The following is a 17,881-nucleotide window of genomic DNA, read 5'->3' as shown; positions in this document are numbered from 1 at the left end:
GGAAAATAGGCTGGAGATACCAACCCACGGTTTGTAAAGGGAGGGTGGAGCTGCCCGTGAGCACGTGAAAAGGTGTCCCAATCTTGCTTGTATGAGAGAAGCGTAGAGTAAAGGGTAAGACTCCATGTCATTATCAGATGGGCAAAAGGGCAGAGATCTGGCAACTCACTGTTGGCTATGGAGAGAAGGCGGGAACGCAAAGGGATGCAGTTCCCCTGGAGCAAGATAGCTGGCCGGGATGCCACCTTCATGGCTCTGCCAGTGACAGTGGTATGAGGCTGCTCACTGTGGTCATTCACAGTGACAGCAAAACCTGGGAACTCCCAGCAGCCACCTGGGGCAACTGCTGGATCAAATTCTGCTCAGTTGCATGTGGAGTGTGACAGAGCCGGGGGGGACCCATTGGGAGGCCGTCAGGGCCGGGGTGCAGTGACTTGCAGACAGGGTGCTGTGTGAACCATGTGGGGGGCAGGGCGGCGTTTAGAGACCCTCTTGGGGGATAGTACACAGACACATGTGTGCTCTCGTGGGGGAGTGGGGGTGTGTGGCCTAGATCTCATGGGGCGATGTTTCCTCTGGAGCCATGTAAGTGCTTTGCTAAGTGAAAAGAATTATAAAGAATAAGAAAGGGATCTCTACAAATTGGAAACAAGCAGGCATGTAACTCTAACTGTGGCCCCGCTGGTGATGAGAAATCTTCACGTATCTCATGGACATTTTGAGTATAGTCTTGATGAGATTAAGAACTCACTTTAAAAAAAACAAGTTCTCCTGCACAAAGAGGCATAGCAGAAGGGAAAGTGAGGGAACACTCCCCTTCCTGGTGGGAGACAGGGAAGGACCTCAGGGCCCCCAACCACACACACACACACACACAGTCATCTGAATCCTGCCCCCAGCAGAGAGCACAGCAGCCTCGTCTGAGACAGAGACTGGCTCAGGAGGGCTCCAGTCTCTGCCTGCCACGCATCTAGCAGGAGGTTCCAAGGGCTTCAGGTCCCCCACCCAGGGGCCTTGGGCCTATGGAGGGAGTGAGCCAGGACAGTCAGCCACCCAGGAGGGACCTTTGGTGCATGGAGTTTTCCGGCCTCAGCCCCCTACCGTAGGTCTCAGCCCTGCAGATTCCAGCGACTGGAGAGGGCCCACAGCTCTGCCCAGGCAGACACTTCACTGGGCTCAGCAGGAGGGCGACAATGATGACAGGTGCCACCACCCAGGCCGCCTGTCACTGGAAGCCGGCTGCCTCCTATCAGCAGCCTTTCAGGTCAGGGGCAGCCAGGCCTGTTCCTTAACCCAGCCCCTTCTGCGCAGGGCCCTCCCCAGGACTCAGTCCACCACTCAGTCCTGCAGTCCCAGGGGGTCCCGACGGTCAGGTCCCGATGGGGGCTGATGAGGGTGGGCTGGGCTGAATAAGCAGAGAGAGGCTCCCCAGGCAGACCTGGGGAAGCTTCCAGAGGGGGAGGTAGGAGAGACAGACTGGCTCAGAAAAGGTGGGGTCCACAGGGGAACAGAGGTGCACATGGGACAGACAGATTCCCAAGTAAGGTGTCAACAAAAAGGCAAGCGATTCCTTACACTGAACATTCAGCTTCCTCGCAGCCAGCAGCGTCAGCGCGATACATTTCCTTTGTGACCCTGTGCATTTTATTGTATGCATTAAACATCACTCTGAGCAGGGGACTGTAACTTTCACCAGCTACCACGGGGCAGCCAGAAGGTCAAGAATGCCCAGTCAGATGTTGCCTGGGTTTAGGGACAGAGGGAGTCATGGGGAAGATCTGTACCCACCCAGACATGTGTGGCCTTGGGCAGAGCTGCACCCCCACTGGACTGGGCTCCCAGGCTGGGAGTGGCTGGAGCTGTTTTTAGCCCTGCTCACAGCCAGGCTACAGCTGGGGCCAGGCAGGCATGGTGACCTTGTCAGGGGGTCACTGCCAGGGGAAGGCCAGGCCTTGTGGGAGTGACAGGCCTGGGGGTGGCCTGCTTGACTCTGGACTGGCTCTCACCTGCCCTCCAGAGCTGGCACGAGAGCCAGCCTTCGGGGCGTGGGGGAGTGTGCCCTGACGGGAGGCTGCCAACTCCACTCTGACACACAGCCCACACCTGGGGCCTGCAGGGACAGGGAGAAGACACTGTGAGGCAGGGTCTGCACCCCAAGGGCACGCTCTTCCTATGCCCCCAGTGGGGCCTGAAGCCCTGCACTCCTCCACCATTTTCTTATTCCTTCCCTTCAGGTCTCGCTCTGCCGGGCAGCTGGCTGGACCCAAAAGGTGGGTGCAGAGGTCCTAAAATCTTGAAAGGCAGTCTGGGGGGGAAGTCACTGAACCAGCAAGCTCTCGGCAGGCTTTTCCTTGTGTGTCAGGGAATTCTGAAATGTTTTGTGCTGTGTGGCGTCCAGGCTGGGGCTTCTGCTGGGGATTTCTCGAGGGTTTGGTGACTGTTTCCTGGGGTGCTTGTGGACACACTGGAGCAGTGAGTGATGCGTGGACCTGCTGTTGGGGGGCAGAGGGCCTCAGGAGCTTGACAGGCACTGCCTGGAGAGGCTTGTGTCCTTTGAGATGGTGTGACACGGGGCAGGTGACAAGATGACCCCCAGCTCTCTACCTGTGAGCCCACACCCCTGCCCTCTCTTCCAGTTACATGGTGCTGGGCTGAGAGAAAAGGCAGCCAGCTGGATCCTGCAGCCAATGTCACCTAGAGTGCGATTTGGTTAGCGGCTAACTCAGTCTCTGCTCGCTCAGGCTGTGCCCACACACCAGAGGTGTGGGGTTCACACTCACAGGTGCTGGTGAACAACAGTTGGGACTTCTGGCTCAGCCACTTCTAGGTGCCATGACCCTGGACAGGTCATTGTGCTCCACTGGGCTCAGCTCCCTGGCCTACAAATTGAGCCCCATAGCACGCCCTGCAGTCCACGGTGCTGGAAACCCAGCGCAACACCCACAAGACACGTCCACACGGGGCACATAGAGAGCCCTGAGCACCTGTCATGCCCTGCCCTGGCCAGGCATGACCAGAGCACTGGCGGGAAGGGCTGGACAGGTGCCGCCACAGTCCTCCCCCCCCCCCCCACACACACACAGGAGACCAAAGGGACAGCTCCAGCCCCCAGGTACGTTGAGACCTGGGGCTGTCGCCTCTCAAGAGCGCCCCGTCCTGTGCTCCTTCAACCCACCTTTCAGACCGCAGCACGTGCACTCAGGCGACCCGCACCCCGCAGAGGGAGGTTCGGTGCGTCCTGAACGTCCCCGTGCACCGCCACCCCGCTGCAGGGGCGACTGGTGTGGAGGCTGCGGCCCCCTCCAGCGTGCGCCGCCTGCTGGGGAGCCCGGTGGCGCGGTCCGGACGGCCCGGGCGCCGCGCTCAGCCCCGCTGCTCGCAGCCTTTGTTCCCGCCGCCGCCGACGCCGCGCCGCGCGCGCCCCCTAGTGTGGACAGGCAGAACGTCCGGGCGCCTGCGACCCCGACCCTGCGCCCCGCTCGCCCGCGCCCTGGGCCTTGGGAGCCCCCAGCCCCACCCTGGGGCGGACATGGAGACCCTGGAGAAAGGCCCCGGGTCGGTCTGGAATCCAGAAGAGTGGGGTGTGCGGGAGAGGCAGGGCGACCTGGGGCCTGCACGGACCCCCGCCCCCCGGTCCCGCCCACAGGCTGGCGGTGACCCCCACTTGCCCGCCCTGCCGCCAGGGCTGCTGCCCAGAGAGAGAGGCTGGTGGGGCCCCACGGGGCCTGCTGGGGTCAGATGCTTCTCAAGGAACAGCTCCATCAAGGTGCAGGTGTGTGCTGGGAGAAAGATGGGGATGATCTGAACAAAGAGGCCGTGCAAATCCAGAGAAAAAGTCCTGTGTGCGGCTGGGACAGCTGGCGGCGCTGAATGTCACTGACAGGCTGGGAGGCCTGCAGGTGCCCTTAGGCGAGACCCAGAGACCAGACTAGAACTAGAGCTAGGGCCTCAGTTTCTGAACAGTGGAGGCCATCTGTGGGGCCACCAGATGGTTGGCTGGGCAGGCCCAGGCTGTAGCAGGGCTGCCCAGTGGCAGGGCCTTCCTTTTAAATCTGTCTCCTGGATTTGCAGAATCTCAGACTAGAAGGTGGTGGCACCCTCATCTGGAGGTGGAGACCTTCATGAGAGGCCAGGCACCTGCAGGAGAAGCCTCGCCTTAGGCAGGTGGTGCCCACAGAAGGGCACCAGGCTTGGCTAGTGAAGCACACCTGAGGGTTTCTGCCCAGGCCCTAGCAACACTGACCCTCTGGGTGATTGGGGGCCACTGGCGGTGGGCTCCCGGCCTGTGCCTGGCACATAGAGACGCCTTCCCAGCACTGGGCATGTTGCATGAACAGTTGGTGCCCTCCTGCAATCTGGGGCCTTCAACCCAGATGCCCTCAGCTGTGTGCCCACCACTGCATCTGAGCAGCTGACACTCAGATTCCCGGGGAGGGCGTCTGTGTGGAGCACCCCAGCCTGACTGCTGACACACAGTCTGAGAAAGTAACGTGGAGACAAGATTGTGTGGAGCTCTGAAGGCCTGACACTGGGGGAAACCCAGCCAAGTGCCAAGTCATTACCTGCTCATCTTGGAGGCCACCTTGCCAGGGTGGAGGGCAGCGCGGGCCTTTTGTCCCACACATGCTGAGTGGCCACATGGTATGTGGGTGCGTGAGGCCTGGGGGTGAGCACCTGACCCTGGGCCTGCAGGGGCCATCGGGCTCCGCCCTGCTGACCGTCTGGACCGTGTCTGCCCAAGTGTAATGTCAGAGGCTTCAGTGAATGTCAATGGCAGGGAGAAGCTGAACTAGTGCCTGTCCAGGGGGTCTTGGATGCCCAGGGATTGATCTAAGCTACCGGTAACTATGACCCTACCAGGAGCTCGTGGTAGGTTATGCTGGGTAGACGTGGCCTGGCTTTGTCTGAAGCCCCATGTTCAGGGAGCCCGGGAACAGGTCTGGGACAGGGTGGGAGGCTGTGCTTTACCTAGATATCTGTCCGGGATATCTAGATATCTTTATCTAGATATCTGTCCTGCAGCCTACCGGGGACACCTGTCCACAAGTCCATGGCAATGAGGACAGGGCCATCACGTAGTGAGGGTGTGACTGGTGTTAACACCAAAGGCCTTCACCTGGTAGTGCATTCAATATGGATATTGAAAATCTTTTTCTATACATAGATTGTGTTGTGCTCATGAAGTATTGAGGCAAGAGGACCCTGAATCCCATCACCCAGAGGTAACCGTCTGGGGTTTCTGTCTTCTGATGCCACACCACGCCATGAGGTGAGTGAGTCTGTTCTGCTCCACTGAGGGGTGCCTATCCTGAGTTTTGTACCTCACTTTTTCTTCAAGAATTGTGTTAGCAGCATTCTTCTCTCAACCCGTTCTCTTCAGAAACTTCGTTTTAATGGCCATGGGGAGGCATTACACGATCACGTAAGTTCTTTCTTTTTTCCTATTGTAAACCATGATGTATTTGTGTACTCGTATTTCGTACATACTTAAAATTGTTTCTTTGGGACAGATTCCCAGAAATTATGACAATGCAATTTTCCCTCCAAATAAACATGCCACTGCGCTCATATGGGCTCTTACGAGTGAGTGTACATAACTCACCCCATCCTCACCAACTCCACGGGTTTGCAATCATTTCATGCTTTCTGTAAATCTTTTATAAAACTGAACATTTTGGATTGAGGGGGGCTGAATTATAATTTTTTTCAGATCAACCAGTTGTATTTTTTCATTTATTAACAACTCATAACTATTTTTATGGAGCATTTCTACCACATGTTTTCTCCTTTTTTATGGTCTGTCCATTTTTGTGTATGTGTGTGTGTGTATATATATATAAAATATTCCAATATATCAGTATTTTCTTTTTTTCTTCCACAAACATGTTACAAGTAGAAAATCCACCTTCATCCAAGACCAGATAAATACTTCTGTCTGCTTTTTTTTTTTTAGTAACAGTTTATAGTTTAATTCTTTTCTGATATTTTTATTGTATGGCATGAAATGAGGATCTCAGCTTGTCGTCCAGTAGCTGAGGGACTGTTCTAGGATTGTTAGTTGTGTAATCCTCCTGAGGCAAGTAGTTCCTTTCTATTTTCATGAACTCTCTAAAAGAAGCTCTCCCTGAGCTGTGTAATTTGTCTCTTAATCTTTCAATTGACATACAAGTGCCATGCTGATTAAATTCTTGTGGTTTTATCATATGTTTTAAAACTGAGCTACATGGTGAGATATTCTTGTTATTTTTTCAAATGCATTTTAGGATCATTTTATCTGATTCTAAAACATTTCCTTCTGAAATTATTTTTGGTAACATGTTTAACATGTAAGTTAATTTGCAAAGAATTAAAAACTCCAAAATATTTAGTCTTGCCATAGGGGGACATGGTATTTATCTCCACTTATTTAAATTAAATTAAAACCCTTTGGAGGTGAAATTTTGTACAACCCTGATTATTTGGGGTTTTGTTGGCTCCTGATTTGGGATTTTTGATATGATTGCAAATTGTTCCTTTTGTCTTACAATGTGTGTACTTGTGTATTATCGCCTATGGGAGCATCTTTGTTTTGGATTTCTTTTAATATCTTACATTTTTATGGAAACGTCTCACTAATCTTGATTTTCAGCTGATTCTTTTAGGTTTCAAATAGAGAACCTGCATATACTAACGATGTCAACACCTTCTTTGCTCTGGTTGGGTCTGGTCTCTTGTTTGCCTGTACTGACTCACTGCATTGACGGCCCTTCAGACTGCCGAGGGGTAATGCAGTTGGCAGGCAACCATTTGTAACTTCTGATTTTAAAGGCCATCTCTCTGAGGTTCACCGTTAAGTATAATGTGGGATGTGGTTTTCAGGGGTAGTTGCATATTAGAAATATCTGTGCTGCACCTTGATCGTCGTTCTCCCACAAGCGGCAGGTGTCTGTCCTTACTGGAACCTTGCTAGAGTCAGAGCCTGGGGTGTTTCCCTGGAGGCCAAGCTGCCCAAGAGCAGGAGAGCCCACTACACTCCCTTCGTACCACTGGGGCAGCTCTGCGCACCCTTTGCCTACTGCCCAGCCCCCACCCTTGCCTTCCCTCCGACTCCTCCCCTCCTGCCCTATGCTCGGTGGAGAAGGGTCCTCCTGGCCCCCGGCCTCTTCCCACTTTCATGGTTCCCCTTCCATGAGCATCTTCCAGACTCCTCCTCAGAACTCCCTCCCTGCCCTGAGGCCCTGCTCTGTATAACTCTGGCCCACTCCTCCTGCCCTCCCCAAGTGTAACCTCCCTGAGGACTGTCAGCACACCAGCCTGATCCCCGCTCTCCTTAGGTTTCTGCTGTCCGTCCCTGAACCTTGCTGTGACCTCCAGTGCCCTGGCTGAGCCGGTCTCCCTCTGCCTGGAGCCCCAGCCTCACTGCCCCAGCGCCCTGGTCACTACCTCCTTCCGGCTTCCCACCCCGGTGTCCCCTTGCCTTTGCACACGCCTCCTCACCCTGGTCATTTTCTCCCTTTAAGTCCATTGGGAACAGCCCATTTCTCAGATCATTCCAAATGTGTACCTGGGAAAATGCCTGGCTCAACTGCTGTGGTGGCACCTGCTGTCATCCGTCATCCTTGCCATTAGCAACATCCCCTTTGAGGCTGGTGGCCTGAGTGCCCCTCCCCAGGAGCCAGTCACACCTCTGCTGCCAGATTGTTGCAGGACCCAGGATCCCCACGTGCAGCCACCGCTTGTACCGCCCATGTGGCGCCTAAGAAATGGTCAGCTGCAGTCCTGGGGGGAATCTGTGTCCTACGCCAGGACCCCCGCTGCCAGGGAGTTGAGGAACTGCACATTTAGCTTTCCTGCCTCTACAGTGGAGGAGGAAAAGCTGCTTGGGTCAGATGGGTGTGGCAGGCGAGCGCAGAGCCTGACACAGTTTCAGGGCCTGTGTCCAGGTGGGGGTTGGTTTCACGCAGTCTGCTCTGCTCTCGAATGTGAGAACTCGTGTTTCTCAGTTTTGGAAAGCCTGCGTGCGTTTCCTCTGTGCCTCCCTCCGGGACCCCCAGGGTCTGGCATCAATCCTGCCAGCATTTCACTCCTCCCTCATACTTTGTTCTCCTTTCTGTCTCTCCCTCTTTCTGCGCAGACTCTGGTTAATTTATTAAATCTATTCTATCTGCCAGGGCTGTCGCAACAAAGTGCTGCAGATGGGGCAGTTAAACAACCGAAAAAAAAAAAAAAAGCTTATACACATGCTCACAAACTGGTTCTTAAAATTTAAATTTTTTATTTTTAATTTTTCATTTTTATTCATTTAAACCTTTAAGTCTACTTTCAGGTTGTCTTAGTATGTGCAATTGTTTGGGGTGCCAATCTCCCTTTTCCTGTAAGTGCTGCCTCCCTCAGCATGCACTCAGAAGCCTCTCTACACACCACTGCCCCACCGGCAGGGGCACCCCTGCCCTGGTCAGCCTTTTGTTTATGTCAGGCACCCCCAACTGACCCGGGACTAATTGTTAACTTCTTAGTTTATAATTGGTATAAATCTAGATCCACAAATATTCAGGCCTGAGGTTTGAAGTTTTAGGAAGGGTTTTTCCACCCAGAGTCCCTGGCATGACCCTCTGACAGGTGTCAGCCCCCTGCTGGGTCAGCTGCCCCGGCTCCACCTGGTCTGGGGTGGAGGCCACTGTAGGGGCTGCCCAGAGGCAGCAGTGCTGCCACACCAGGCCACGCTGTCCCGTTCTGATGCAGCCCCAAATCTGAAGCTTGACCACCTTCCCCCACCCCACTCCAAGATGGGGAAACACTCGTGGGGTCCTGCGGAGCCTGGAGGGCCCCAGTCTAGACACAGCACTGGAAGCAGGTCTAGATCAGCACCTCTGGTGGGGACCTGCACTCGGTCCCTCATCAGATAGGTCCTTGTTTGAATCTCTGCTACACCAGGAAGAACTCACTGCCCTCAAGGCTTCCAACCTCCCAGAAGTGGGGTCTCGGGCAGGTCAGACAACCTCTCGGGGTCTGAGCATCTGGAGGGACACTCCCTGGGAGGGCGTAAACAGGTCTGTAAGGCCTGACTCTGGGCAGTGCTGGGGGCAGCCCTGGGGCACAAGTGCAACCCTCAGCGAGGCCTCAGCACACCTGGTAGTACCTCAGGCCCCAGCCCCTCAGAATAATGCTCTTCAGTTTTCTATTGGTTGTTTTCCTCTTCTATATCCAACTGGACTGTAGAAAAGCAGGGACACTATTAGGGAAGGGTGAGTCCTGCAGAGATGCAGTGGATACTGCCACACCCACATGTCCCCCACCTCAGTGGACTCTGCCCACTCCCACCTGAGTGGACCTTGACCCCCCCTCCTGAGTGGACCCTGATCCGCCTACCTGAGTGGACCTTGACTCCCCACATGTCTTGTTTGTTTTTTTTTAATCTCAGATGGGAAATGCATGCCCATGTCTGCCCCAGAATTAAATCCTGAGTTGTCAGAAGGCATTTTGCAGTCACAGTTGGATGTTTGTTCATGAGGCTTCCCACTGGTGAGGGAGGGCTGGGCGGGGGTTCAGGAAGCTGAATTTCCCTTGTTTACTTTCACATGGTGCAGGCAGGCACTGCCGAGGGCAATGAGAAGACTCCTGACTTGGAAAGGTAACGATCCTGCAGGGTGCAGGGGCTCATGCCTATAATCCTAGCACTTTGGGAGGCCAAGGCAGGTGGATTGCTTGAGCTCACAAGTTTGAGACCAGCCTGAGCAAAAACCGAGACCCCATCTCTACTAAAAATAGAAAAACTGAAGCAAGAGGATCGCTTGAGCCCAAGAGTTGGAGGTTGCTGTGAGCTATGATGCCACAGGACTCTACCCAGGGTAACAGCTTGAGACTCTGTTTTAAAAAAAAAAAAAAGGAAAGAAAGGTAACGATTCCCCAGACACACAAACATTTAACATTTTGAAAGTGCTTTTGATAGTAAGGTGTTGACCGCTGTGTGCAGAATGATCCTATTTTGATAAAAAGCAACATTTACCCAGGGAAAGGTGTGTACACACATTTTAAAGACAGAGAGGCCAGGAAGGATAAGCAATAAACAATAAATGGTTATCCCTGAAGAAGGAGGGGCAGGAGGAGGAGCCGTGGATGCTGTCTGCACGCACCTGTCCACTACCTTTATAGAAAAAGGACCATATGACACACGCACACCGCCCATCTCCTTCCTTTGGAAGGACACAATTATTTTACCAGAGTTACAAGGAGGAAGAAAAGTGGACGAGCTGTTCATCTCCTTCCTCTTTCCTCCCAAGCATTTATTGAGGTCCTGCTGTATGCACATCCCCAAGTGAGGCCCCAGGAACACTCTGCCCCTGGTAGCAGAGGCACAGTCAAGACCCAGAGCCTCCAGCTGGGCCCATTCATGCACGTGTTCTTAACTGATTCCCTGATGGTTTCCGACAGAATTCACCCAGCATCCCGCAAGACTCATCACAGAATGTTTCATATATGGCTAGAAACTTAGTGTTTGTCTGAGCTCCTGTTTTCTAGATAAAGAGCACCTTCAAAGAATCATCTTCCACAGTGAGCTGAGACTTAGGCACAGCAAGGGAATAATTAAATGCTTTCCCTGCAAGATGGGGACAAAATAAGATGTCTTTTCTCATCCTGTTGATGTAACATTGTGACGGCTGTCCTAGCTATGACAGCGAGGTGAGAAAGAGCAGTGGAAGGAATTGAGACCCAAAAGGAAATATTAAGATTGCCTTTATTCAGGAAGACATGATTGTTTGCATGGAAAGGCTCAAGAAATATACAAACCCATCAATCAAGCTACACAGTAAATTTAGTAAGATCAAAGTGTACAAAGTTCTGCAAAAAAACACGATTTTTAAAATGAACTGGCAGAAAACAATTGGAAAATAAAATTTTTTAAAATCCACTTATAATAGCATCAAATACTAGCATAGAAAGTATTACATGAAAAGTATGGGAAAAGACTTAGTATTAAAGTTAACAAAATTTGTGCAAATTTTGCTACACTGATAACTGTAACATATTACTCAGAGAAATTAAAGAAATCCCAATAGATGGAGAGCTATGTTCATGACTCGGACAAATGTTAATTTCCCCAAATTGATTGGTAGAGTCCACTTAATTCTTTTTTTTTTTTTTTTTTTTTGTGGAGACAGAGGCTCACTTTATGGCCCTCGGTAGAGTGCCGTGGCCTCACACAGCTCACAGCAACCTCCAACTCCTGGGCTTAAGCGATTCTCTTGCCTCAGCCTCCCGAGTAGCTGGGACTACAGGTGCCCGCCACAACGCCCGGCTATTTTTTGGTTGCAGTTTGGCCGGGGTCGGGCTTGAACCCGTCACCCTCGGTATATGGGGCCGGTGCCTTACCGACTGAGCCACAGGCGCCGCCCGGACTCACCTTTTATGGTCACTTTGATTTTTGACATAGTCAACAAAAATACTCAATGGAAAAATAATTTTGAACAAATGGTTCTGGGATAAATGAAATCCACACAGAAAAATGCAACCTTGGCCTCTATTTACCAACCTCCACGAAATTAATTTGGGATGGTTCAAAGACATAAATAAAAAAGAGAAAACCACAAAGTTCTTAGAGGAAAACATAGGAAGACGTGTACCTCGGGGTAGGTAAAGTTTTCTTAAGGCGCAGAGAGCAATGAGCATAGTAGAAAATAATAATCAGACCTATCAGATTAAAAAGTTTCTGCTTTCTGAAAGACAACTTGAAAAATGAATAGGCAGGCCACAGACTGAGCCATAGAAATCACCACACAAGGGCTAGGATTTGTAAAGAACGCCCACAGCTCAGTAAGAAGACACCCCCCAGACAGGCAAGAGATCTGCAGGGGACTTCACACCAGAGGATGTGACTGGCTCAGGAGCACCAGAGAAGGTGCTCAAACCAGTCATCAAACACAAAAAGACTGATGCTGGAACACACCTGCTAGAATGGACAAAATGGAAAAGACCGATAACAGGAAATGTTGGAGAGACTGTGGAGCAAGTGGGTCTCAAATTTACTGTTTGTAGAAATGTGAAATTATACAACCACTTTGGGGAAATTTCTGGCAGTTTCTTACAGTACAGACCAAAGCTGTGATCCAGTGGCCCCCCTCCCAGGTGCCTACCCACTGAATAGTAAAGTTTATATTGACAAAAAGAATGTTTGTAGCATTATTCGTAATACCTGAAGGATGGAAACAGCTCTGGTGCTGTAAGTCGGGGAATGGACAAACTAACTTACAAGAATGGAGCAATGCAACCTTATTCACCATAGAAGGGGACTACCAGTGCATGAGGCAACACGGATGCATCTGGTGGAAAGCATTATGCTGTGTGAGAGAATCTACACCAAAGAGTGTGTACATGTGACTTTGTCTGAGACATGGAAAACCTAGTGTGTGGCCCTGAAATAGCACAACAGGTGTTGTGTCAGGGCTGACAGTGAGGAGCAAAAGGGTTCCTGGCTGGCGGGGACAGTCCCCATCTCGATAGAGGTCTGGGTCACACAGCATTCCTTTGTTAGACCCCCCAGCAAAAGTACAATTAGTACCTGTGTATTTCATTCCGTGCAAACTTTACTTCAAAATTCTAAAAAAGCTTTGAAAAATACTGACCTATTTTGTTAATGATGTGCATGATAAGGTATCTGGGGGAAGTGTACTGATCTGCAATTTACTTTGAAACGGATCAAAATAAATTGGATTCATGGAAAGATAGAGGGTGGACAGATATAGGATAAAGAAAATATAGTAAAATATTCATGGGAGAATCCTGGTGGGTGTTCACTGAAAATTTTCATAATAAAATGTTAAAAAAAAAAAACAAAACATCGGCAGATATGCGATTGCTCTCAAAAAAACCTGCCTCTCAAACACCTGTTCTTGGTGACTGTGGGAGGAGGTGCCTTGCAGAGCAAGAGTGGTTCAAGAGGCAGCAAGGCTGGAGCCCGGGAGGCAGGAGGGCCAGGCAGGGCAGAGGTGGAGGGACCCCCCGGGGAGGACAAAGAGAAATCCAGGAATACAACTGCGAATGCTGAGCGGCTTCTTCCAGAAAGGGAGACAACATCTGAGATGTTTGCCTGGAACTTTAGACAATTGCTGGAGAGTTTGAGGTTGAATTAGTGATATACACACAGAAAATTTAACTCACAGGGAATGCCAGGAAAAATAAGACCAAAACCAGCTGTGCAAGAAAGGAAAACAGGGCATAGCCTATGATAGGACCCAACCAGGAATCACACTTACATGTCTCACAGTGAAAACCCAATGCGATGATCTAGTTAAGGTAGAGTTAAATCAATGGGATGGAAGGGAAGCCGTGTGTGTGTGAGAGACAGTGTGTGAGTGTGAGTCTGTGAGAGAGAGTGTGTGAGTGTGTCTGAGAGTGTGTATGTCAGTGTATGTGTGAGTCTGAGAGTGTATGAGTGTGTGAGTGTGTGAATGCAATTTTGAGAGTGTGTGTGTGTGAATGTATGTGTGAGTGTGAGAATGTATGTCTGTGTGTGATTGTGAGTGTGTGTTTGTGTTAGTGTGACTGTGTGAGAGTGTGTGTGTTTGTGTGTGAGCGAGTGTGAGAGTGTGCGTCTGTGTGAGTGTATGAGAGAGTGTGAGTGTCTCTCTGTGTGTGAGAGGCCTTGCACAAGAGCACAAAGCAAGAGGGAACACACGTGTGAGCGTGTTCAGGGCACGTGCTGGAGAGCCATGTGCTTCCTCTTCCTTGGTGGAGTCTGTGGGTGACACCTGAAATGAAAAACTGAGAAGCAGCAACATACACTTGTTAGTTAATAACTTAAATAAAAGTAGTAATATGTGCATGTTAACGAGTTAAATAACAAAAAAGGGTCTGTTAACAGAATTGAATGCTTTGCCTCTGGAGTCAGAACACCTTGTGGAGAGGGAGGTAGACTGCTGTCTCTACAGGACCCATAGAAAAATTTTCTTCTTAAAACAATACACATATCTACCTTGCTGCACATAGAAACAAGCTATCTGGCCCTGCATCTGTCCTCTGCCTGCTCCTCTGTTGAGGGACTGGAGCCCAGGAGGAGGCGGCTGGAGAGACCCCAAAATGGCAGTGACAGTGGGGGGCTAGAAAGGGGTTGGCTAGAAAGAAAATTCTCACACTGAGTTATCTGCAGTGCAATAACTGAGGAGGCTCAGAGTAGCAAGGAAGGGCTGCCTTGAACCAAAACATTAGAGGTCTTTTACTGAACATGGAAAGTGTGTACGTGTGACACAGCACAGAACAAAACGTTAATTAGCAAAGAAAGAAACTCTAACCTCATCATTCAACATAAACATAAGAGTCATTTTTTTACCATGATGGTAAAGAGCAAGGAAGTAATAGGAAAAAATCCAGAGAGAACATGTTAAAAACAATGTCATATAATCATAAGGTCAGAAAGCTACAAAATAAATAGGCACGCTGGGCTTGTGGGAATGGAGCAAATAGGACAGATGGAGGCACTGTGGACGGCAAATTCTATGCAAGGTGGAGACCTGGCTGAAGTGGGGGACAATGTGACAGAAAAGTCCAATGAGAAAAGAATTATCTAGAGTGAGGGTGCCATGGTCCGAGTGTCTGCTTGGGCCAAAATTCCCATGTTGGGGTCTCAACCCCAGCATGATGGCATTTGGAGGTGAGCCATTGGAGGTGAGCCATTAGGTCATGAGGGAGGAGCCCTCCTAACAGGTCTTCATCCTTTCTTTCTGCCATGTAAGGTTATAGTGAGAAGAAGGACCTATGAACCTGGAAATAGACTGTCCTCACACACCAAATCTGCTGCTGCCTTGCTCTCAGAAGGCGGTCAGTGCCACTGGCTTGGCCTCGGCACCCACTTAACCCAGGCAGGATGCTCAGAACCTTACAGACTTTCTCATTTAATCAGCCATTTAATCAGCACTGCAGCTCTGCTAAGTGGGGCTTAACAGTGGCATTACCATTAGGTCATTAACTCTGAAATGCCCAATTTTGAATCAAAAGTCTATTTTATTTATCTCATGAAACATCAGCACAATTAATAAGAGTGTGCAACTAAACTATTGACACTGTTTGTCCTCCTGTCCACCCCAGCACAAGTGGCAATGAAATTGCAAAAGGCATTTTCCATGGCTTGTTGGGAATTGAATATTTTCTCCTCCATGAAGTGGTCCAAAGCCTGGAACGTGTGGTGGTCAGCTGGTGCAAGTTCTGGTGAGAGTCTCACGTCCAGCTCTGTAGTTTCAGCAGCATTGTTTGGGCAGCAATGTTGTTTTGCAAGAGCATTAGTCTGTCTCTATTGACCAATCTCAGCTGTTTAATTGCAAATATCCTCATAATTTTGTCCAATTGATCACAGTAAACGTCACTGTAATCAACTGACCAGGATTCCGGAAGCTGTAGTGGATAATACCAGTGACACCAAATAGACACAGTTAGCTTTTCTTGATGAATATTCTGTTTTGGATTATTTCAGCACCTCATCTTTATCTGACCATGTGTTAAATGCTGTGGTTGTCAGAAAGTCCATTATTCACATGTGTAACAATATGATGTAGAAATGGTGTCATGACAGCAAAGAAAGGCAAGCTTTGAGATGATTTCTCTTCTGATGCTTGTTTATTTCATGCAGAATCCATCTATCCAGTGTCCTTACCTCACCGATTGGTTTCAAATGGTCCCATATTGTTGGAATGGTAACGTCGGACCTTGCTGCTAATTCACTGTAGGTTGAGATGGATTCACCTCCACTACAGCTTTCCACTTGTTCCACTATCCTCTTTGATCTCAGGTGGCCCAATGCGGCTCATTTTTAAGATTAAAAACACCAAAACAGAGCCTCTCAAACCATCTATGCACTGTGTGTTCATCAGCCACTTCCCTCCCCAATACTTCACTGATATTTCAAGTTGTCTGCACTGCATTCATTCCACAGTGGAACTCATGTTCAAAAATAACACAAGTTCTTGACTTATCCATGGTTTCACAAAAATTTCTCCAAAAATAATTGAAGGATAATCATGAGCCAAATGTACATCTGAAAGAATGGGGATGTACCATCACAGCTGTCAGAAAATCAGACATCTTAGACTTAATAACCCAGTGAAAGTTCAATTTGTTGTTGAATGATTGAATGGATGGGCAAACAGGCCTCTTCCTTTTTACTGCAGAGAGAACAGAGAGGATACAGGACTCACCTGAGGTTTTGCACTTAGGGGTGGTGCAGAAGGACCTTTGAGCCAGGCCCGTGTGGCTGCAAACTACATCGGGACTGCCCTGCTGGAATTCTGAGAGAGAGAGGCTGGTTTTATGCACAGACTCAAGAGGAACTGGAATCCTCCTTTACTGCGTTAGAGGTCTGCATTCCCACATTGTATTGCTTTCCTAGGATTAAAAAAACCACTGAAAATCTATATCTAATTTTGTGCATTCTATCCAAGCAGGCTTTTATCTAAGCCTTCTCCTGCCACGAAGACAAGGGTGTTTCCTCCGTGGGTTTTCCATCTACAGAGGTGCATGTACAGCTTTGAGAATGCAGGGTTGCACCACCTTACCCCAAGGTGGGCCAGGAAGGAAAAGAAGGTGCAAACACCCCAGCCAGGGCAGGAGGCCACGTCGCCTCCTGGAGCTCATGATTCTCACTACTGGTTTCCACCTGTGCCCCCCAGAGTTCACCTGCAGGAAGCAGCGTCTAAAGCGTACACTGCTTCAAGTTGTTCTTTCCAAAAGAACTGGGTAAAGGTGAATGCTAAGAGAGGGGTCTGGAAGTCCACACCACACTGGAAGTTGGGGGAGAGCCCCTAAGATTGTGCACCCTTCCCAGGGTCCCCATCCTCAGGAGAACACAGAGCCTGTGAAAGGCACCCCTACAGTGTTCCGGGCTTACAGATCTTGACTAACCTCAGCTTCTGGAAAAACCACCTGAGTGGTGCACCTGGGCAGAGGATGGAAGGCAGTCTTTGAAGAGGCTTCCAGCTCTGGTGACAATAGCCTCTGGCACAGTCACAACCACATGTCCCTGTCCTGTACCCATGCCAGCAATCAGTAATCAGTCCAGGCACAGTTCCCAGCACACCACAGCCACCCCCAGCAGATAAAAGTTGTCATAAGATGAGATCTGTTGCTTTTCTGGAGCCTGTGCTGGGATGTCTTCCTGGGGCCCAACCTTCAGGCTTGCAGTAATGGGTCTTCTGGTGACCCAATTGCCTGGACTCCAAATCTTACCAGTCCTGGAATGGAGTCTCTGGAAGCACAGCCCTCTGCTAAGGATTCAGAAGACCCTGACCCCTTGACTGCTCCCTGGAACATCATACGAACGAGGACTTTCCACATCTTGCAAGGGGGGGCAGGGCTTGAAAGCTGACCAGTGAGATGAGTATTTCTGGGTCCAGGAGAACCCCAACACCTCCCACCCTGTCTTTGCTTGCTGCCTGGGACCCTCTGTCTGGTGGCCAGCAGGTGGGGCGGCTGGGGTCTCCCCCAAGCCTTCCTGCCCCTCCAAATGTGGGGCTGGTTCTCGCCTGTGGTACCTCCTGTTGGGCACATGCCAGGAGCATTTACTGAGCACCAAGAGCAGAAAGCCCTGTGTGTGCCAGTGAGGGCGGTGTCTCTGGGGACCCAGGCACTCCCTGCTCTGCTGGCCTCTTTCCTCCAGAGCCATTTTTATCTCAGGGGTGATCTGTGGCTCTGTAGCATTTGCTGTGTTCTCCAAGTCTATTAGGATTTCAGACGGGAGAACCACCCAGTGGGAATCCTGACCCTCTTCCAGAGGTCCTGCGGAGCCCAAGGCTTTTCAAGAATAGACCCGCCCTCACCTGGGCTGTTGTCAGCCTCTGAAGAGGCTGAAGGACAGCAGCTCCCTGCCCCCAGAGCCCTCATTAGCGGGATCATGACGGATGGACAAGGAGACCCCTGACTG

General features: G+C 50.4%; 1 protein-coding gene across 1 annotated transcript; it reads left to right on the top strand.

Annotated features, from left to right (window-relative positions):
- Positions 1-1,193: 1,193 nt before the first annotated feature.
- On the top strand, positions 1,194-16,357 carry LOC128589795 (uncharacterized). The gene is made up of 8 exons (XM_053596485.1): positions 1,194-1,264; positions 2,018-2,134; positions 2,235-2,270; positions 2,507-2,561; positions 3,146-3,772; positions 5,165-5,269; positions 5,381-5,422; positions 16,134-16,357. Exons 1-6 carry the CDS (start codon positions 1,194-1,196, stop codon positions 5,180-5,182), a joined length of 924 nt encoding a protein of 307 aa, XP_053452460.1. The 3' UTR covers positions 5,183-5,269; positions 5,381-5,422; positions 16,134-16,357.
- The last annotated feature ends 1,524 nt before the right edge of the window (positions 16,358-17,881 follow it).

The sequence above is a fragment of the Nycticebus coucang genome, chromosome 7, assembly GCF_027406575.1.
Source record: "Nycticebus coucang isolate mNycCou1 chromosome 7, mNycCou1.pri, whole genome shotgun sequence".
NCBI lineage: Eukaryota > Metazoa > Chordata > Mammalia > Primates > Lorisidae > Nycticebus > Nycticebus coucang.
The sequence above is the reverse complement of the archived record's forward strand: the minus strand, read 5'-3'. Positions and strand labels throughout refer to the sequence as shown.

What these genes read in the sequence shown, in the direction of transcription:
- LOC128589795 (XM_053596485.1), top strand. Translation starts at nt 1,194, where the DNA reads ATGATGACAGGTGCCACCACCCAGGCCGCCTGTCACTGGAAGCCGGCT. An exon ending in TCCTATCAGCAGCCTTTCAG is followed by an intron (nt 1,265 to 2,017) that starts GTCAGGGGCAGC and finishes CCTGCCCTCCAG; the next exon opens with AGCTGGCACGAGAGCCAGCC. An exon ending in AGGGACAGGGAGAAGACACT is followed by an intron (nt 2,135 to 2,234) that starts GTGAGGCAGGGT and finishes CCTTCCCTTCAG; the next exon opens with GTCTCGCTCTGCCGGGCAGC.